The sequence below is a fragment of the Python bivittatus genome, unplaced genomic scaffold (assembly GCF_059951505.1).
Source record: "Python bivittatus isolate LINGU-HERP-01145 unplaced genomic scaffold, Pbiv_v1 ctg000070_np1212, whole genome shotgun sequence".
NCBI classification, from domain to species: Eukaryota; Metazoa; Chordata; class Lepidosauria; order Squamata; family Pythonidae; genus Python; species Python bivittatus.
Genome location: NW_028277034.1, coordinates 48,419,822 through 48,442,550, shown reverse-complemented (window position 1 = coordinate 48,442,550; position 22,729 = coordinate 48,419,822). Strand labels below are relative to the sequence as shown.

At 41.2% G+C, this 22,729-nt stretch overlaps 1 protein-coding gene and 1 long non-coding RNA gene across 2 annotated transcripts; one reads left to right on the top strand and one right to left on the bottom strand.

Annotated features, from left to right (window-relative positions):
* Window positions 1-10,675: 10,675 nt before the first annotated feature.
* On the bottom strand, window positions 10,676-16,355 carry LOC103051381 (placenta associated 8). The gene is made up of 4 exons (XM_007440863.3): window positions 16,231-16,355; window positions 13,430-13,554; window positions 11,010-11,114; window positions 10,676-10,916 (listed from the first exon to the last, which is right to left on the bottom strand). The coding sequence occupies exons 1-3, from the start codon at window positions 16,331-16,333 to the stop codon at window positions 11,010-11,012; spliced, it is 333 nt and encodes a 110-aa protein (XP_007440925.1). The 5' UTR covers window positions 16,334-16,355; the 3' UTR covers window positions 10,676-10,916.
* Window positions 16,232-19,979, top strand: LOC148216890 (uncharacterized). The gene is made up of 2 exons (XR_015794630.1): window positions 16,232-18,281; window positions 19,382-19,979. It is a non-coding gene; the product is annotated as an uncharacterized LOC148216890 (long non-coding RNA).
* Window positions 19,980-22,729: the final 2,750 nt, after the last annotated feature.

The following is a 22,729-nucleotide window of genomic DNA, read 5'->3' as shown; positions in this document are numbered from 1 at the left end:
GAAGAGGGGGAGGAAGGAAAGAAAGAAAGAAAGAAAGAAAGAAAGAAAGAAAGAAAGAAAGAAAGAAAGAAAGAAAGAAAGAAAGAAAGAAAGAAGGGAAGGGAAGGGAAGGGAAGGGAAGGGAAGGGAAGGGAAGGGAAGGGAAGGGAAGGGAAGGGAAGAGAAGGCAGGCAGGCAGGCAGGCAGGCAGGCAGGCAGGCAGGCAGGCATTCTTCTGCTCAGTTAAAGGAAACTTCATTGAACTCAATTAAAAACCAGATGCTAACCATTGCTTACTTTCCAAACAAGTCATACAAACCTGGTTTAGAATCTGAAAATCATGTGACCATTTCCCCCCTTTGAGTTAAAGCTTTAATTTTTGTTAGCTGTCCAGAATTACATTTGTGAGATTGGTGACCATATGCATTGATATAAGCAAATAAATAAAGTTATTTTCTATGTCCTTTTCCTGCTGCCGGGTTCAGTTGCTCTCCACCCTTCCTTGAGTTGGTGAAAAACAATCTCTATATGCAGTTTGCTGTCCTCATTGCCAATTCCTATCCTGCCCTGTTTCCTCCGTGTCCAGGCACTGTGGGGACCTGACTTCCTTCCAAGGAATGGGTCATGACAGAGTTGACATATTTTGAGGCTGCCTTTCAGTAGCATCAGACTAAGGGAGAACATTCTAGCTTACCACCAGATAAAGACACCTTAATCCTGTCTCACTTGTGGGCTGGTGATAAGGTGAAAGCAACGTGACTGGGACCAGGAGAAAAGAGTAGTAGCCAGGACAGGGTGGCATTGTAGTGGGATCCAACAAGAATGGCTCTCTAGCCCTACCCTACCCAAAAATACAGCAAGTGAAGATTTTCCTGCCCTGAGACGGAAGACCTACATTTTTCTGGCTGAGTTTCAGTATGCAAACTAGTGATGGGAAGGGCAGTAAGCTTATCAGGAAAAAAAATGTGCCTGTATTTTAACAGTGTGATTCATTTTTATATTTTCTAAAAGGAAATAGACAGTATGTCCTAGAATAGTCCTGGCAGCATTAATAGGTAGGTGTTAAGATTTGCTTTTCTCCTTCTCATTAATTGCTACTTTTTCTCATCCCTCCCCTCTTTACATTTCACTGGATGTGAAAGAATGCTTTGTGAAGGGGCCTATTACTGGGGTTGCATTTTCACAGTAGAAATATTGTGCAATCCAAACACATCAGGTTTCCCTGTTTTTCTACCTTTCTTTCTGCTGCTTGAAAATTTCTTTAGAATTGTTCTCAGACAGATTTCTTTCTTTCTTTCTTTCTTTCTTTCTTTCTTTCTTTCTTTCTTTCTTTCTTTCTTTCTTTCTTTCTTTCTTTCTTTCTTTCTCTTCCTTCCTTCCTTCCTTCCTTCCTTCCTTCCTTCCTTCCTATCCATCCATCCATCCATCCATCCATCCATCCATCCATCCATCCATTAAAAATGGTTACAGAAAAGCTCTGAGCAGCTTACAAATGGTACAAAAGTAAAATAGAAAGAATTCAAAGGAAAAAGCATCAACACATCAAACCCAGTAATAATCAACTTCATAGCTTTTGACATCCTAAAGAACAAAGTGCTAGTAGCAACCAATTCTTACTGCAGGGAGGGGACTGAAGTAAGAATTGGTTGCTATTGAGTCCCCAGGGACTTACTGAAACAGGCAGGTCTGGGGAGCTTTTCTGAATGTCAACAGGTGGATGTTGACCTGACCTTGGGTAAAACACAATTCCAAAGGAGAAGGGCTGCTACAGAAATGGACGCAGACTCTTGTGGTCCCTGATGAGCACCATTCTTCAAGGATGAGACTTGAAGGGTGTCTTTCCTACTAGATCTTTCTGAACTGGCAGAAACTGCTAGGGGAAGATGGTCCGATAAATAACCAGATTCTGAACAATGTAAGGGTTAAAGGTGACAACCAACATTGGAAGCCAATGCTGGTGCAACTCTTGCATTACTCAAGAAACTGTGAGATACAGTTAAATAGAGCTGTGCCAATCTGGACCAGCTATAATGTCCAGGTGGTCTTCAAGAGTAGTCTTATGTAGGTCAAGTTGCAATAGTTCAGTCAAGGGAGGACCAAGGGATGTTTGACTGTAAGAAACGCCTTCTGATCCAAGAATGTTTGTAACTGACAAACAAGATGCAGTTGTGCAAAGGTCCTCCTAGTCACAACTGCTACCTACTCTTCAAGCAGGAAATAGGAGTCCAGAACAATCTCAAAGTTATGAACTATTTCAGTCCAAGGGAGTGTGACCCTGTCCAGAACTATAGATGGAATATGACTGCTTTTGAACACACATCCAAACTGCCCATCCAGTCTGTGATGGAATTCAGTCCAAGCCTGTTTTTCCTCATTCAGGCCTTCACAGCCTCCAGGCATTGAGACTGCACCTCAATCTTATCTTCATTTCAGCTCAGGATTGAGAAGTACAGCTGAATACCATCAACATATAACTGTAAACTATAGTTTATAGCATTGTCCAAACTCACCCAAATCAGTCAATGAATTATGATTAAACAAAGCATGATTTGAAATGGTATGTCAACCTAGTCTTTGGGATCAGTAATCACAAGTTTGGGACATGGGTTAGTTAACCAACTCTAACAGTTACAAGAAGCTTCATAGTAGAAGTGGCAATAATAGTAATTTTAAAAAAGGTTCTTAGGAGACCCAAAGGGTACCTAAAATGAGAAAGGTCATCTTAAATGTCACCCTTTCCAGAATGTGCTGGGCTAGTGGGGATAAAATTACACACACACACACACACACACACTCTTTCCTCAGATTCTTATAAACCCTGTGATCAGTAGCACCAAGGTTAACACATGTAGATGTCACTGTAATAAAAGATGTTACCAAAAGGAAATGTTTCCTAATTTCCTTAAAGGTTGCATGTTGCCTTTCTTCCTTAACTATAATGTTTCTTCCCAGAATTGTACTGACAAGACCACATCATATGAGTTAAAGAACCTTCAAATCTCTTACAACAACATAAAATGTGAATATCTTTTTAAACATTTTTGATGAGTCCAACAAACACAAAATAATATTGTCTGATGAATTAATTTCATTTTTAAATCATAAAACGTATATTTCACATTTCTTAATTATGGACCCAGTGTTTCTCCAAAGTTGGATGGGAAGGAATGATAAAAGATCAAAGAAGAATTTGACCATTCACAAAACAGCTACTGAGTGATACAGCAACATTGGTGAGCTGATTAAGATATGCAGCATAATAAGAAATCCTGATCTCAGTTTGTTCCATGGGAAATGGTGTTAAACTTCCTGAAAAATTCTAGCTCACCAGTTTTATCATGAGCGTCAACTTTTTAATCCTTTCACTCAAGGGTGACCACCCTGAGGTCAGCAACAAAGTGTCCTGGGAAGTTGACAACAAGGATGGCATTTGGCCAGCCAGATTGTGAAGGAAAGCCTGTTTGAAATGGAACCTGATGTGTTTCCAAAGAGATAATGTAAATTGGAGCAAACCTTAAGTGCAAAAAAGTTTCTGATCACAGAAAACTTGCCCGTCCCCTACTGGTAGAGGAACTGGAAAGCAATGTGCACAGACCAAAAATAAAATAAAATAAAATAAAATAAATAAAATAAATCCAGTGGCTTAATTTAACAAAAGCTGGAAACATTTGAGAATCGTTATTGCAGTTCTGACAGTTGTAAGGCCACTTACACACTATACCTGTGGGAGGAAACTGTGGTGAAAACAGACAATTAACCCCTGAGAGCAAAAGGGAGGTGTTGCAGAACACAATTTGAGTATGACACACAGCCAGTGTTAAAAACTTTGTAGGTCCAGCGTGTTGCTCAAGCAGCCTTGAGGGTGAATAGGAAAGAGGTGAAGAGAGACAATTGTTGGGGACATTGATGGGACGCTGGAACAACAGAGGATCCTCCAAAGGCAGGATTTGGAGCACCCCAAAGAGCAACCTGCCAAATTCAGCCCCGTGGGACACAATCTTGGTTTCTGTTTTTATATAATTTTATTAAAAATTTTTTAAAAGAAAATCAAGACTAATACAAACTAATATAAAGTAAGAGAAAGAAATCAAAGAGAAAGCTAAACGTGCAAGAAGGGGGGCGAAGTAAAGGAAAAATAGAAAAGACAGAAAAAAGATACAAAGAAGTAGCTTCTAATTTTCTTTACAGCAGTTGTAAAGAAAAACTGTATACGTTTATCTCTTACTCTATGGTTACAACATACCTCTCTTCTTTGTATATTCTGTCTAATCATCAAAACCATAAAGCAATCCTGGTTTCTCAATGTGATTGCAAAAGTCCTCCAGAGGCAGACACTGTGGTGCATGGACTCACATAGTAGAGTCAGGCAGCTTTCAACGGAGAAATGTCCCAGTGTTAGAACGGCTGAGCAAAGTAGTTTCAGGAACCCTGGTCAGGATGGAAAGAAATTTCTGTCTGAAGAAGGAGCAAGAGAGCAGAGCAAACTATGATGGTTGTATAGCAGAATGGCTGTCTGGAGGAGGGAGGGGTTCACTGGTGCAGAAAGTTCTTGGGGGATCACTCATGGAAAGTATTCTTGGGGCTCTTTCTCTATCCGCTGTTAGGGAAGTTCCATTGGAATATGATTTCTTGTAACTGAAATCCACTATTCTGTGTCCTGCTCTGCTGGGGACATCTCTGAATAATTGTTGCAGCTCCAGCTGTTTATGATAATATTTGCTTCCTATCACATTCCTCAGCTAGATCTAGCCAGCCTCACCCTAGTGAGACATGGCTAGGATGTTTGAGCAGATACAAGAATGGCTGAGAATCTGGTATGTCCTGGTGATGATTTCCATGGAAGCAGAAAGGCCATGGAGTGGTAAGAAGGGATGAAGGATATCCAGCTTTATATCTCCACCTCAGGCCATCTGAGTGATGCCATGGAAGTCTTATCTCTGTGCCTGGAGGCTATGGGGACCCAGATGGGGCACAACAGGCTTCAGCTCAACCCAAGCAAGACTGAGTAGTTTTTGGATGGCACTGCTACAGACAGAACCAGTGCGCCATCTGGGGGTCCTTCTGGACTCGCGGCTCCTGCCCAAACAGCAGGCGGCAGCTGTGTCTAGGAGACCTTTGTACACCTTTGGGTTGTGTGTCAGTTGAGTCTATTCCTAGACTGGGGAGCCCTGCTCATGGACACTCACACCCCCATGTTCTCCCATATTGACTAATGCAATGTGTTCTACATGGGATTGCCCTTGAAAGCATTTGGAATCTTCAGCTGGTTATTTGGCACATGTGACACTACTGTGCAAGTTACATTGGCCACCAGTTTGCTTCTGGGTGCAATTCAAGGTGCTTTAAAGCCCTACATGGCTTGGGGCTGGGATACTTATGGGACCGTCTATTCCTGCTTGTTTCTACCCATCCTATCTGATCCAGCAGGAGAGGCACGCTGCAGGTACCATCAGCCAAAGAGTGTCAGCTAGCAGGGCCCTGAAGAAGAGCCTTTTCTGTCATGGCACCTGCCCTCTGGAACATCATCCCTCCTGAGATTAGGTTGACCACCGCCCTGCTGGCTTTGAAAACCTGGTCCTCTGCCTGAGCCTGGGGTGTGGGACACAGCCCGTTTCTTAGTTATGTTGAGGGCTTTTTTATGATTCTCTTGCTGCTGTGTGTTTTATTTCTTGTTCTATTTTAATGTTCGTATATAGTTTTTAACTTGTTTTTAATGTTGTGAGCCACCCAGAGTCATGTACTTGAGATGGTTGGCCATATAAATCAAATCAATAAAGCAATGTCTCTGATATATATAACAGACTGTCTGCTGAGACAGAGATGAGTATAGATACAGAGAACTGAGTCACAATTCTCCAAGCATCTAAGAGTGCTGGCCATACTTTTAGAGATCCCTTTACTGAAATGCTACCTTTAGAAGTTAAAAAATAATAATTATACTTTTTGATTAAGCCAGGCTCCTGTTAATTCTTCCTCCCTGTTCAGTCTACTATCCAGAATATATCCTCTATTAGATGACATCACTGGACTAATCCAGAGTCTTCCAAACCAGATCACAATCCTTAAAGACTGCCACAAGTCCTGGCAGGCACCTCGCATTGCATCCCCTGCCCCCATTGATCATAGCAATTGCTCAGATCACTTTTTTGGGATAATCTTAGCAAAGTGCCCGATAATTTTTACACTCAAATTTGACTGAGATCTCCATCTGACACAGCTCAGTTAAATAAAAACCAGTCCCAGGTCATCCCTAATGGCATCAGATTTGGAGTGCAATTGTACTGTGCATGTTGGCTTCCAGCTTCGTATGTTGTGACAGACTAACCCAGTGCGGGGTTATCCAAGACATCATGCTGAAATAGGCAAACCCAATTATCACATATCGCAGCAAATTTCTACAAACATGGCTCATTAAACACCTGCTTATCTACGCAATGATAAAAATGTAGAATCCCTGCCCTTTTTCAGAATCCGGCCAATGTAAAATGACATAGTAAACCTATTTCTTAATTCTCCTTTGAGGATGAAGGAAAGCAATTCATTAGGGAACTATATGGTAAAAAATCAGAAGCTGGGAGGATTATAACTCATTCGCACAAGGAGATATTTAAAGAGAAATTATCTCTACACATAGACTGTTGTATTCAGCTGACAATACTAAATATACATAGCAATTTACTGAAAGTTGCTGGCCAGAAATGGTCGACGCTTCAGCGGTTCGAGTCCAGCCTTCGCGTTAACAGGGTGAGCTCATTTCCTCCCCAGTTCCTGTCAACCCAACAGTTCGAAAACTCACGTGAGTAGATAAATGGGGACTCTCACTCTGGTGGGAGGAAAAATGCTGGCGGCGCTTTGCAAAAGGAGTCGGGAGCAGTTGCTGGGTAGCACAACCGCACTCGCCCGAAAAGGGTGCAAAGCAACGGAAACCCCGCCTCCTGCACCCGCCAGCTGGGCTCTGCTCTAGGAAGGAGGCTCTGGCAAACCACTTCCGAAACACTTTGCCTTGAAAACTACAAAGGACTCGTCCAAGCAGTCACTGCAGAGTCGGTAACGACTGAGTGCAGATTAAAAATAAATAAATAAATAAAGCTCAAATACAGTAATTCAAAACAAAAAATCTGATCTAAGTTTTCAGGGACATCTGGGCTGATGGTTGGGAGATATTACCTTTTTGAAATATTTAATTTCACACATGAAGGCTGAATATGTAAAGCAGGCAAATACTGAAAAGTAATACCATGATTCTATCAAGTGGTATTAATTCACCCAAACGATCACAGGAGTTTCATTTTCAGAGAAACTCATGAAGTTATTTCAAACTGTTTAATTCTTTTAAAAAGGCTCATAAGGAAACTGGGATATTTCTGCTTGCTGGTCTGGTTCCTTCCCCTTTCCTTGATCCCATGATTGCTGTTAATCATTTCTAGGGTTCACACAGAAGGTGCACTTGGAGCCTGCTTTGCAGCAGCTGGGCCCATTGGCACCTTCAGATGTGACCTTTGGAGATAGACTCTGATTTCTTGTACACGGCCAGTTTCTTTTTGCTTCCTTTACTACCCAGGATTAGTTTTAGGTGATTTGAAATGGTAGAATGGCTGTCCTTTATTCACAGTGGGTCAAGGCATCATCTTCCCGCCATTCTTTCAAGATTTTGACTTTCCAGAGAAAATTCATAAAGGGGAATAAATGCACATGAGAAAACCTGAGTCCCAGTGGTTTTATATAGCTTTTATTCAACAGTTTGTGTCTTTATTCTGGAAATAAGATACACATTCTGGATTTTATACTAATAAAATAAACTAATATAAAAGTTTGGCAGCTAGCCACAGAATTGAACAAGTGCTGTAAAACTTGTTGGTCCAAAGTTTCCTAATAGCTGAAAAGCAGTTAACAAGCAATGCCTAAAAGTGATTAGAAAAGGAAGTATGCAAACCCAGTGTCCTTTTTAAAGGTGCTGGCTGCAATTTCAGCAAGATGGTTATTTCCGCGTCTCCCAGAGCTCTAAATCCACCAGAGATCACTGTCTTGCGGTCTCCTAGTGAGGAGCAACTGTATGGAGCACTTGTGGGTAATCTCAAGTCCTCTCCTTGTCCAGAGAAGAATTATCGAAGAGCTGGTCTACTCACCGGCTCTTCATTCCGCCACAGTCATCGGCTCTGCTTTTAGCAGAGTAGTCTTCAGTTCACCATTTCTTCCCTGGAAGTCCAAAATACTAGTTGCAATTCAATCTAATCTAAATTATGAAGCAGTGATGAGTTTGGCATGGATGACCATGGTCCAGGGTTTTGTTTTGTTTTATCCTGATGTTTCTCCATCAGCTATGGCTGGCATCTTCAAAGGCAGAATGAGCTGCTTTGGGCTGTCCTTTTTGGCAGCTCACAGGCAAAAGTGTTGTGGTGGAATACCGCAAAGCAGATCACTCACCATTCAATCCAAAAGCTCATCCCTGCTTCATTGATGCCAGTCATGAAAGACTACACCAGTATAATCTAAATTATGTTTCCTTTTGTGTGAAACAGCAGGAGCAGTCAATAGCATTTTAAGGAAATATAATTTTTGCCTGACTAGGCAATTTATTAAGTGATCCCCGAGTTCATTCATAACTTGTGAGGAATTTTTCACATTCTGGTTGGCTTTCGATCTTTGAAAGATCCTATTTTCAGAAGAGTTGTTTCCACCAAATTTATTTTAACAAAGCAGAAGGGGGGGGGGGGACTTCTCTTGTTGATCTTGCCCATCTCCAGGAAAGAAAGTCTTTTTTCTATGTGAAAAATATTGGTTTTGGTTTTGGTTTTGGTTTGGTTTTGTTTCTGTTTTAATAGCTGCTTCAACTTGATGTTTCCAGCAGTGGAACAAATAACTGCATATGTAAAACAACATTCCCCAATCAACTCCCTGCAGAACTTCTACTCCCATGATCCTCAAAGAACATGGCCTTCATATGGTTGACAGGAGTGGAAGTCCAACACATCTGGAGAGTGTCATGTTGAGAAAAGTACCATAGGGCAGAAGGTACATGCTCTATTTGAGAAGGGCTCAGACATTAGTAAATGGAATGTGCAGCAGCTTTGTACAATTAAGTGCTTTCTTTCAACGGTCTTCACTTCCAGCTTCCATTCCTTTCTGCCTGCCTTCCCTGATTGACACTCAGCACATGTGAGGGAGCCAGTTCTCACTTCAAAGAAGACGGAGCAACTGCAAAGCAATGCACATTGATGCCCAAAACTCTATCTACTCATACAAACTAATGGGATCAGAGATAGCAGTGACTGATGATGAAAGAAATCTTGGAGCAATGGTAAACAGTTCAATGAAGGTGTTGACAGAGTGTGTATCTGCTGTAAGAAAGCCAACAGCATGTTAGGGATAATAAGAAACGGTATTGAAAATAAAGATGTCCCTATCATAATGCCTTATATAAATCAATGGTGTGATTGCATCTGGAATATTGTCTTTCCGTTCCCAAAATACTAGAACCAGATGAAATTGAACCCTGGGAAGAAGCAGGACAGACAGAAGGATTTTTTTTTTAAGCAACATGTAATTAAACTTTGAAATTCACTACCATGAGATGTGGTGATGGATACCAGCTTGGCTGGCTTCAAAAAGGATTGGATCAATTCATGGAGGTCATGGGGATCCCTAGCTATTAGTCTAGATCAGTGATTCTCAACCTTTTTGAAGCTGCCGCCCCCCTAAGGAGCGGAAAATTTTTCAACGCCACCCTTTGTGAAAATCCTGTAATTTAGGGTATGGGGGGGGGGAGTTACTGAATTATAAAAGGCAAAAATTTTAAGTAATTTTTTTCAGTAGACTTACACACCAAATTTGTTCGATTTAACTCGATACTTTTGCCCTGGAAGGTAATTGCATTCCTTTTATTAAAATTAAGATGACTAATGCAAAAAAAATGAAGCGAACGAAAAGCAACTCAAGAAACACGGGTCAAATCAAACATTCATATTGAAAGGATGCTCAACGCACGCGCTGCGATTAATCACGCGGGAAAACAGCTGACGCATGCGCTGTGCTGGTTGGGATCGGAGAAGAATCGTAGTGTCGAGTTCTTCAAGGTCATCCTACCTAGAATACAAATTAGTCTCACCATTCTTAGAAGTGTGTGAGGGCAGCCGTCGCGTAAGTTCGTTTTATTGCTGGTGCAAATGGTGTAAACCGGATAATCGATTTAATAAATTTTGGGGGGAGTTTTAAAATTAAGTTCGAATGCCAAAACATGCTCATCGCCCCTCTACCGCCCAAAACATGCCCACCGCCCCCCTACCGCCCAAAACAAATTCACCGCCCCTCAGCATCCTCCCACCGCCCCCCGGGGGCAGTACCGCCCCTGTTGAGAACTAATGGTCTAGATGGTAGTGTGACTGCCTCTGAAGGCCATCTGTTGGGAGATTCATGGACTTCCTTGAGCAATTGGTTGGCCACTGTCAAAACAGACTGCTGGACTAGATGGGCCAGGGGCCTGATCCAGCAGGGCACTGCTTATGTTCTAACTGAACCTTAATTATTTCTTTTTTCATTTTGGAGGTGCATTAGTACGATGAATGCCTGCATTTTGACCAATCAGTAACAGGTGGGCTGGCTTTTCTCCAAAGTTTTTCATCCTATATACTTACAGTGTTGTACCCAAAGAGGATCTGAACACCTAGCTCTGGAGAGCAGCCTCAAGAGTAGTGGACCAAGTACACATATAGGCTGGGGTTCACACATTATTCTGGTTTATTGAATAAGGCACAATTTGCTGGTAAAAACCACATGCTGACACAGCATAAGTTATGATCTGCAAGCCACAATACAAACCACAAAGTGCTAAGGCAGAAGCAAACAAGCCACATGGAACTTCGCAGAAGATATACTGAGGTCCTGAGATGTTGAGCATGAACACATTCTTCTTCAAGCTCTTCTGCTTCCCTCTGGGAAACCTATCAGAAAATGAAAGGGATGACATTGGAAAATTACTCATTTTTATTACCCATCCACCCAGTCTCCACAGCAGAAAGTATTTGCAAACCAACCTAGAAAATCCCTAATTGCTTTCTCCTGTTGATATCTCTTTTGAGCTGGCAAAGATTACAGGGACCACAGCAGGTGACAGTGACACAATCTGAGCAGATGGATCCCTGTGGAGCAAAAAAGAAGGAAGTCACAATCCTGCTTCTATTGTATTTTGAACTATAGTTTACTGTACACAATGGGGATGGAGCAAAAGCTGGCTTTGAGCAGTATTTATCTGGAGATTTCTGTCTTCCCCACTTGAATGTTCAAGAGGCATGACTGAAGCTGTTTCTCTGCAAAACTCCACTGCTTACACCAAGGAATCACGCAAAGGACGCAGTCCATGCCAGCTTCGTTAAACTGTGACAAAGGTGGGCAGAGCATAAGATAAAGCAGCTGATAAGGGCTATAATAGATACTTTAGAACAGGTTTCAAGCCAACAGGTACCATAAACATTGCTGAAAGATAGACTGGGCAAGACGGAACCTATCTGAAAGCTCTGAGATAAACCAAATGTCACAGGAGAGGGCAACATCTAGCAAATCTTGGCAGATAGCAGAAAGGCCAAGCAGACTTGCACTTAATTAGCATACCTGGCTGAGGATTAGCCAGGGGAACCCAAAGAACATCCCAGGAGTGTTGGGAATTTACTGTGGATAATTTCCAGTGGTGCTTGCCCCCAGCACTCTCCCAGTCAATTCCTGTATCCAAACCACAGCCAGCAGACACCCCACTCAGTTCAGCTAGCAAAAAATATACTTGGATGTTTGTTAAACACCAGCAAACATCCCTAAGGGATTGATAAAATGAAGCAAAAGGCAAAAGCAGGGAGAGAGACATAAACAGGGAAGAGATTAAAAGGTCAGAGGACTTGTGTTTTCAGAGCCACTCTGTGGATAATTAGCATAGACAAGTCCAAAGGCCTTTTGTTACTCTAGCTTTGATCCTTTGTATGGCAGTAGCAGGACAGAGATGGAAAGCTGGACACCAGCTGATCCCTCCTCTATCCTGTACTAGAAAGGAAATGACTTGGTGGATAGGGATGATGTCTCCAACAAGAAGAAAGAAATAGCAAACCACTTCCATGTTGCTATCAGAAGTACAGATTTGTCAGGCGCATGTAAAGTCTCCGAGAGTCAAGTTCAGCTCAAGGGAGATTCTATTTTTATGTTCCAAAGTACATATAAATCACTGTGCTGATTAGAGCATATTGTGTCTATGTTTATGGCAGGAACAATCACCAGCAGAGTGACCATGACTTTTGTCCACCTGAAAGCAAGGACTTTGAATCCTGTAGTGAAATAGTTAAGTCAGACAGAAACCTTATTTGTTCACTGACCAACAAAACAGTAAAACAGATAGGTGGAACTGTTTTGCAGTGTCTGCTGGCAGATGTGGCTAATTTCTTGTCAGAATGAGGCTCGGGGGACAGGAAACTGGGACAACTTGTATTCCTTCTCTATCTCTAACTCTTCTGTTTTCTCCTTTTCTCTTTGATTATTAGTCCTTGTTTGCTTTTATCTGTATGCTTTTTATAACTTAATAAAGTTCTTATTAAAAAAAAAGATTGTATACTGCTAGTGTAGAAATACTAATCTTTGCTGCGTCGAGCTCTCATGGTCACTCCTCAGGAAGGAACAAGCGAAACCAGAACAAAAGCTATGAGGCGCGTGAACTTGTTGCTTGTTCTTCCGTGCTGTTGAAACTCCTGGATATTATCTGATTGTCTTGTTTTGTTTTCCTGTTTTTTTGTTTTAATTTTGTAAATGTATTTGGAGCACTGCCCGCTGAGAGTGGTATATGGCTGAAGCAGCATATAAGCTTTGGCAGGGGTGTCTACAGGGTATGGTAAAAAAAGGCAAGATGGCAGCCATGATGGTGCAACCAAAGCTCTACCTGTTTCCTGTGTATGTGGAGCTTTGATTCCACTGTGGTGGCTGCCATCTTGATTTTTTGACCATATCCTAGGGACACCCCTGAGCTTTGAAGAATAAATAAACTAAAGAGCAGATTAACAAACTAAGTTCTGGAACATTATGAAAAAGGGAAACAAAACGGTCAGTAACTGGAAATCCCTTATGGACTTTTTGCTGAAAACGGAAAAAAATGAACTTGTGATATATGAGTTTGATGATAAGAAAGAGTACAATATGGAAAGAAGAGGGCTGTGGTGTAACCTTAGAGAGAGAGGATAAAATATAAATGCATTTATAACTGCTGTAAAGAAGATCGGAAGTCACTCCTTTACATCTTTTTTTTCTTTTTCTCTTTCTTTTTTCCTCTTTTTTCTTTTACTTTTCTTATTTACTTATCACTTTTCTTTTCCTTTCCTTTTTTCTTTAAATTTCTATTGTTTTTACTCTGCAAAAAACTTCTTTAATAAAATTAATTTTAAAAAGAAAAGAAAAAGGGAAACAAAATGATGGCTGAGGAATTTACCGGGATGTTGTACAAAGTCCGATACCGTGTCCTCATGGCCACAGCTGGCCCACAGCAGCAGCATTCGTCCATATCTTTGGCCACTTTGCATCCCAAGCAACAGAAGCAGAAGGCTCCACACAGACCTAGGGAAGAGATCAAAGAAAGCTTGTCATTATAATCTTGAGTGAAAAGGAAGCTTCTCAGCTCATTCTTGGAACAGCCTTCTCCAAGCTGCTGCATTTCAGAAGGGTGGGGACTACAACTCCCAAAATCTTTACACATGGCTAATAAACTTAGCCATGATGGCTCAGAATTCTAAGAATTGTCATCCCCACCCTTCCTGAAGACTCAGAGTTGGAGAAGCTGTTTAGGAAGGTGTATTTAAAGGAATAGTAGGCTTTCATAATAGCCTCGCATGAACCAGAAATTCCCAGCTGTATTGTGTCACTGTTTTCTAGATCAACAAGGTACTCATGACTTAGAACTCTCTCTTATTAATATCTGGAGTTATTACATGTTAGCAAGAGGTAAGTCATCCTAATGGGTGTATTGCTTAAGGATTTTTATATTGCAATCACCCATGAGAAACTATGCAATGTATCATCTCATGCTTCATCAGCAGGATGGGCATTGTGTCCCTCTTGCATTCTGGCTGGGGAATTCTAGGAGTTGAAGTCCACCCATATTGAAGTTGCCAAGGTTGAGAAACACTGCTTTAGAATATCTAGGGAAGGGAAAAAAAAGCAACGGTATTCAGAAGTTGAGGATCCGACTTCCACAAATGTCTTCAGGTGTAGTCAGGTTTTGGGGCAGGGAGCAACTGACCCAGATGCAAGCTGTGGAAGGAGCTCAATACAACGCACTGTTCAGCATTTGAAACTGTTGGATGGATGGATTCCTTTCATTTAAAGCAGCAAAGCTAGTCCATAAAAATAGAAAGAATTCCATTTTTTTCTCCATTATTTTGGAATAAAACACAGCCCTTCCATTCACCAGGTCATTGACTCCAATGTACAAAAAACAAGCAAGGAAAAGATTAGATAACCATAGGATATCCTGCTCCTTCCACATACTTGCTTTGTGCTTCCCCAGGTTCAGCACTTTGCCTCTGGGTTTGTGTGGTATCATTGCTGTTCAGCGGTTCCACTGCAGTTGATCAGATTGCCAGCTTAGCTCCAGTTCCAGCATGACCACTGCAAAGACAGTTTTCCCGTGTTCGTGCTGGAGCTGCAGTAAGAAGTCTCCTACTGGCAGGAACTCCTATCTCAGCTGCCCTTCCTAGCTTCCTAAGCTATTTCCCGTTTCTGTTGAAGTCAAGGTGCCATGACTTCAGCACTATTTCGCTCAGCTTCTTAAACTGCTGAAGCCAACGAACTATAATGACTCACCACTATTTCAGTGGCCTTCTTAAACCAAGCAGAGAGAGGATGCTTTTTCTCTCTATGAAAAACTAGTAGCCGGGCAGGCAGGAATTGGATGAAGGATGAGATGCTGGAAAGATACTGATTTTTACACTCTCCTGTTGGTCTCCTCACGGAGACTACTTGGCCTTGTGAAGAAGGCAGTGATGAGGCAATGTCAAAATGCATCTGAGGATATGGGGCAAGGACAGAAACAGTACCCATGTGGAAGGGCCTACAGCCATTAAAAGGCCTAGGACTCAGGTGCAGCAGTTGGATTTCCCCACCATTCCCTCTGATGGGGTCCACCTGGAAACACTACCAAGATAAGGCTGCATCTCATTCTACACTGTATCAAGGACCTTGAACTAAGCAATCTGGCAGTAGGAACAATTAACTCCCTGCACTCCAGGGGTAGCTTTCAGGCAAGGAGAGTGACTGATCTGATCTTTATTGATCTATACTGGATAGCGGTACAGTAGCTCATCAGTATAGCTGGAGCAAATGCCCTAAGAATCCCAAAAAGGCCTAGCTGGTTTCCTTCCTGGTTTCTGGTTTGTTGGTTTCTCCCAAACAAGTTGTCAGATGGAGTAGCTACTCTTGAAAGTCCAATAGCCACTCCTTCTTCTCTTGCTCCTTCCATATCCTGGGTTGCCTTCTTTTTGAACCTGTCTGTGGCTGTATTTTTAGAACACAGGGAACTACAAACTGATCAACCAATTTTAGATGGCCCCCTGTGTGAACTCAACTTCTTTGTCAGTTTATGTTTGCTCTGTTGTCTGGGCATAGAAAATTGGGAAAGTTAAGCTAACCATGGCTAAGTTTGATGTGTGAGCACACCTTTTGTCTTCCCTCTTGTAGTTACCTTTGCATAAACTGAACTGTTCTACTGGCCCTCATAGATCACTATTCAGATCCCACTGCTCTGACTTTTATGGTCTGCTCTAATTCTCCTGCTTCATCTGGTTCTGCTGAAAATTTGGGCTGCTAAACTTGTTCTAATCGAATGAGATTAGGCATAAATGACCAGGCCCAAATTATCCTACTTGGGACACATTATGTGAAGACCTATCTCTCTGGAGAAGGCTCTAAAGCTGGGAAAGGTGGAAGGAAAGAGAAGAAGAGGACAACCAGCAGGAAGGTGGATGGATTCATTTACAGTGACAATGCGTACACTGTTGGAAGATCTGAAGGGCCACGTTGGAGATAGTTTGTCCTGGAAAAAATCTATCTATGGGGTTGCTAAGAGCTGACACAGACTTGATGACATATAATAAATCAATTAAACTTGCTTTAAATTTCTAATTCCACAGGAAATGAGTGCAGAAAATCTTTGCTCACAACTGGATTAATGTTTAAACAAAGGGCAATTCAGGAACAAAGGTACACAAGAACTCCAGCACTTAACAGTTCACTCACAGATGCGACAGTCGCTTCCGCAGTCACAGAGCTCAGTCTGCCATTCACAACTCCTTGTGGTCCTGTGAGCTTGTGGCTGATGGACAATAGGTGACATTTCCATACTACCACCTATGGTGAGATGCTCCAATCTAGTGTGAGAAAGTAAACATCCATGGAAGATTTGCAAAAATGCAACCGGGCATTTACCTTGTCCCTTTCCCCCAAAGTTTCTGAGTAAACTTAGCAGCTAGGGTAGGGATGGGCAACTTAATGTCCCAAGGTCTCTGAGATCTTTACTTGTGGCCCCTCCAGTGCACAAGAACAGAGTTTGTAAGTGGAGGGCTTAGCACTCCCCCCCCCCCAATTATTTTATTATTTACGTGTAACCACAGAGGGAGATCATCCATCAGTATGCTGTATAGTGGTATATCTGAGCAGACATGCAAAGGAAGCTCTGATCCATTGCCTGGAGACTGTGGGGGACTTGCTGGGATGAAACATGTTTGGATGGAGTTGCTGTTTGTCCAGAAGCCCTCTGGTGCCACGTTAGTTTAATCTGGGGCTCTAAATGGAGTGCACTCCTTTTGAAGGAGCAGATATGCAGTCTGGGAATTCTCCTGGATGCATCACTCTTGCTGGATCAACAGGTAGAACCTTTGACCAGAGAATGAATGATCTTTATCATCTATTCATCTATCTATCTATCTATCTATATCTATCTTATTGCAAGATTCTAAGCTGTTTAAAATAATACAACAAGCAACAGAAGCGTTTAAATAAAATGTCTACAGCAGGAACTAAAATATACAAAATTCTATAACCATAAAATCACAAATATTGTAAAAGCAATCAAACTGGGCATCCTTTCACTCACCACAGCCTTTACCCAACTTTGGCTGGAGCCTTTTCTGGAGCAAGATGTACGAACAATAGTGATTCATGCAAGTATCATCTTGCATTGGACTACTGTAATTTGTTCTATCTGGGAACTGCCCTTGAAGGCTGCTTGGAAGTTACAGCTGGTGCAAAATGCACCTCTCCACCTGCTGACAGGTGAAAGCTGTTATAGCAGAACAGCACTAATATTGTATAAGCTGCTGGTTTGTTTCTGGGTCCAATTCAAAGTGCTGGCAATTCTCTATAAAGCCTTTTAAGGTTCAGATCTTTGTGACCTGCAAAACTGTCTCCTTCATGTGTAAACTACTTGTACTTGCAAGCTGAGAAGGCATGCTGAAGACTATGCCCCTTCTCTTCCCACCTGAAGTAAATGTGGTAGAAGTTTGAAACATGGAAGAGAAGTATAGCCATTTGCAGGTAAAACCATGTCCAAGCTGATGGAAAACACAAGAAAACTGCAAAGAACTCCAGAAGGATTTTAAAGAGTTTAAAATTTTGGATATTAACTTATTGGTCAGCTCTTGGAACCTTGGTTGTTGATATCAAAGACTTTGACTTGACCACTGGCTTGGTCCTTGACCATGCCTGATTTTGGTCTAAACGATCTCTGTTGGCGTTTGGCACTGGATGATTTAATTACAGTACATCTCTTTTCTTGCTCTTTGGGATGATGGGACGTTCCTCAGCTTTGAGTTCTTGGCTAGCATAGCTAAAGAGAATTGCATCCCTAACACATGTAGAGATTTGTCATATTAATTCTTCCTATTGTAACCTTTGGAATAGGGGAGGAATTTCCCTCGGTGAATTTGCTGTCAATTATCATGCAGGGGGTGCTAAAATGATCTGAACTTTATTGACCTACTACAGCACCAGAATTATTCTCCCCGCCACAGCCTCTGTCTTTGATTTGCCTAAGATCCAACTTCCTTATCTGAGTTCCTAATTTTCTTCAACGTTTCTGCTTTTTTAGAAATGCTTTCAGTTTTGTCTTTTATGCTGAGGAGCACATGACTGTCTTGTGAACGACCCCTGGAAGTTGATCCAATACACATGTGAGAAAAATGCAAAACCTACTTAGCTTCAATGGCAATCTTATGAACCAGATTGAACCAGGGAATATGCCCAATGCTTTCTTGGTCCTACAAGTTGTTACAAAAGATGGGAAACAACAGGTAAGACTGCCTACCACTCCAGATCTATTTATGGAAGAATCCTTGATTGTTCTCTATGGAACTCTAGCATTTTTCAGGATGCAGGATGAAAATTACTATAGGTACCTGGTTGTATGTCAGATATTAATCTGACTAATGTAAGCATTACAAAAACTTCTGTATTGTCACTCCTGCTTGTGAATATTTGTACTATTGGTCTGTAATGCCAATGCAAATTCCCTCCAAAGCTGGCTTCAGGGCACATACAGTACGTATTTATATATCAGTTTACTGGATTAGACTACACCTTCAAGTGCTATAATCCAACCGATCAGGAGGTCACCAGATTGGGGAAGACTATTGTAGGTGATCACAGCTGTGTAGCTCCTGTTTTCATTTATTTCATCTTCTATTGGTATTTCATTTATTTTGGCATCGGATTTCAGTGTGCAGAGAGAGTATGAATATTACTGGATATTTGTCTTCATCTAGTGATCACACTGAGCTTCTGGGATGCTGTAGCCAATAGCTGCAGGGGGTAAAATTCTTCCTCCTTGGCAGAAAGAGACAGAGACTAAGATTTTTTTTAAAAAAATTCTTAACAGTTGTCTGTTGAGTCATTGGTGGCTAATGGAGGAAGGAGAAGAAGGTGAAACAGCAAATCTCATTTAGCAAGTTTTTTTTTTTTAGCTATCACTTCCCAGTGAAAGTGAGAAAAAGCAGTGGGAGTGATGTTTTAGCAAAGAGGCCCTAGGAAGATGTGCTGAATTATTTTTTTCCCCTTGGGTAGACTGCAATTATTCTCTATAATAATATTTGCCTAGATTTAAAAAATATGTGTGTTAAACTGTATTTTACTAAATTTCTGCTTGAGGGCAAGACTCTTGAGTATCATGCATTGATAAAATAAAAATTTATTCTGAACTTTTGGTTTTCTGATGCCAGATTGACAGGTCTGGGCTATATGTCTGTGACATGACCTGCTTTATGTTTCTCCTCTTTTTATTTTCAGATCTTCATTAAAGCTTTTAGAGTAGGTTTGTTGGTTTCTTCTGCTCGCCTTCATTTTTTTTTTCTTCAGTGGGATTGTTTACAACTGCATGTATTACCTCTTTACTTAGGAATACCTGCCCATTCAGATGTCCTCTTCCCATTAGCTTCTCCTGCTGTGAAGTCCTCCGTATCACTGCTCTGACCTCATTAAAATCTGCTTTAAGTGGCAACCTATATCTGAAGAATTAAGCTATGGTGCAAGAACCTATGGGTACTCTTGATTGCCCTCTTGCTGATGGTGCAAATGGAGTTAGGAATGCCAGATGACCAAGAGGAAGGAGGATGATCTGTGGACAGTGGACTCCCATCCATTCCACCTAATTTGACTGATGAAACAAAGCAGCCTGAATTGCTGTGGGGATGGGACTCTTCTGTGGTGACAACACCAATGAGATCCAGAAGGCACAGTCCAGAAGCCTACTTTTTGCTTTCTTTTTCAGAAACAGCTCATTTCTCTACCTGTTTTCATGATGGCTGTCAGCTGCAGAGGTGCACAAAATTGAGACACTTCAAAACGGAAAGTTCATCAGGATGAACCACAAATTTTGATGGGTCCCCACAGCCCCTTGGGTAGCCAAATCTTTTCCTGCTGATATGAAATGGCCTTGTTGATGAATAAAACAACCTTCTTCATTGTGGCAGAATCACATGGAAAGGGTCAGCAAAGTCTGTCTGGTGCATTGCTTTTTAATACTTTGGGGGTTTGACTTCATCAGTGTGACCAAGATCCTTGCTGCATGAATAATTAGACCACACTAGGCAGAGGCTGGACCAACCATCTTGGTCTGTGACAGGAAACTGGAACTAGGCCACCCTCCCACCCCCATTAATGCCTAATAATAAATGTGCCCCACAAGAATTTTACTGCCATAATATTAAAACAGAAAGGACTATAGATGCTTTTCCCCAGGTCTCACTGCCTCCTCTCACCTTCAGACCGTGAACATGACAGAAGTACAGGCTACCAAATTCTATGTTATATTACTTAATGAATGTGCTCTATTTTCTTGTACTAGTTCAAATTAGCAAACTTCTTAGCACTGACAAAGGCCATGTGTTGTGCTAGGCTGCAGAGCTGCAGATATATATTTGAAGGGCCCAAGGGTCAAATTCTCAAATCACCATCTCAGTCAGAAGTTTGACATATATTGAGATACATATCTGGAGACCTTAATTTTTTTTTTTAAGGACTAAATGCCTGTTTACTCATTAAAACTTTTGCCATGTTTATTTTAAAGGCACACTTAATTTAAGAAAGATTACAACCTCCCCCCCCCCCACACACACACAGTTTTTCTAAGGTGGGAGAAAGAATGGGCCAAAATCAGCTCAGCTTTGTTTTCTCCATCACCATTTTTCCAAGCTAATACTGTACTGGGGAGAAAATTGTTTGAACAGTCCAACATAACTGTACTTCCAGAGTAAGTCCTTTGTAACATTTGAACTCATCTTAAGAATGAAGTTTTACTCCAAAATTGGCAATCTAATGGACAGCCAATGCTGTTCTAATGGACACTCCTCAATTTTTTTCCCAGCGTTTATCTCAAAAGCAACCAAAAAACTAAAAAACTTTTGCTTCCACTTCTTAAAAGAAATGAATAAGGCACCAATCCGATGTAGTGTTTTGTGCCTCATAGTAGTAGTCCATTGAGTGCAATTTTTTAGCTAAGGGAGAATATTTTTTAGTAGATAGTGAAAACATGATGATCGAAAAGGTCGTAGAGTTATGAGACTGGTGAGAAAGAAGTGTGGAATGGGACTTCTGGGGAAGAAATGGCAGATTGAAGACGGCTCCACTAAAAGTGGAGCTGATGATCGCAGTGGAATGAAGAGGCAGTGAGCAGACCAGCTCTTCAATAATCCCTCTCCAGACAAGGAGAGGACTTGAGATTGCCCACAAGTGATCCAGGCAGCTGCTCCTCATGAGGAGACTGCAAGACAGCAGTCTCCAGTGGGTTTAGAGCTCTGGGAGACAAAGTAATAGTCATCTTGCTCAAACCATGGTCAGCGCCTTTGAAAGGACATGAAGTTTGCATACTTCCTTTTCTAATCATTTTCAGAAATTGCTTGTTAACGGCTTTTCAGCTATTAGGAAGCTTTGGATCGACAAGTTCTATAGCACCAGGTGAGTTTCCTTCAATCCTTAGTGAAAGAAGTTTTAACTACAAATTTAAGAACTTAAAAAAAATTGTTTAGAATAAAGAGCAAAAGGGTGATTAAAACTTTGATTTTAGAAAGTTCCAAATGGACTAAGGGTCCAAATAAATTTGAAATAAAGTTTTGGAATTCATTTTAAAAAATCTTTCCCATGGGAAAACACTCTTGTTTTGAATTCTTTTAGATCGGTGCTGATCACTGATGATGTTACCTACAATAGTTGGGTAATGGAACAAACAAACAACCAAGCTTAGAGAGCACCAAGGATTCCATAGTTCAACCCTGAGCTATGGATATTCTCTTCTACTTGCTCTTTCTGTTTGAAGGGCTGTCCAGCAAAATTAGCATCTAAACAAGCTTGCTTGCAGTCTTCCATTGGATGATGTGATTTGCATTGCATTTCTGTTAAAATTCTCTTACGTATTTCTAAATCCACACCCATGCATTTAAATTGGTTTATGGAGATTCGATGCAGACCTTTGTTATTGTTTGTCTGGTTTCTTGCTAATGATTTTTTTTCTTTCTGAGGAATGATGGTAAATGTTTACCACCCTACAATGTAATCAACAACACAACACAGAAATCATCACTCAGACAACAATGAACACATTTAAATTCCACTGATTTCAACAGAGGGTTAAGCAGACACCACAATTCTGTTGAAATCAGTGGGAATTAAAGCATTTAATTGATGTGATTTTATTTAATGTTTTTAATAAACTAGAACCTCCTCAGTCATTAACTGTTGCAGAATTCTCTTTGATCACAATTTCTGAAACTTGACAGTGAGATTTTGAGGTGGGAAACCTGACAACTCTGCTGTAAATCCTAAAATAAGCTCATCACAATTAAAATACACTCATACATGAACACTCACACATCCTACTTCCCACCCCTGAATAAAAATAGAAAATCCCACACCTCTTTACATACATGGTGCAGCCCTGTCTGTTTTGCAACATTAATCTAACTGCTGTGGTTGCTACTTGGAGGCCCTCTCCCCACGTATTGGGTGTTACCCCCTAGCCAGCAAAACACTGCCCACCTCTAGACTAAACAATTCCATGAAAGTAGCCCAAGAAAGCCAGCATACAAGAGTTTAAGCCAAGGTTGCTCAACAGTTTAGATGCCAGAAAGCTAAACATGATTCACAGGTAAGGCAATGCTGATACGTGCTTATCCTCATGGTAACTTTTCTTCAAATCTCCAGATCTAGTTATTATTGGAAGTTCAGGCACAAAAAGATAAGCCCTAATTTG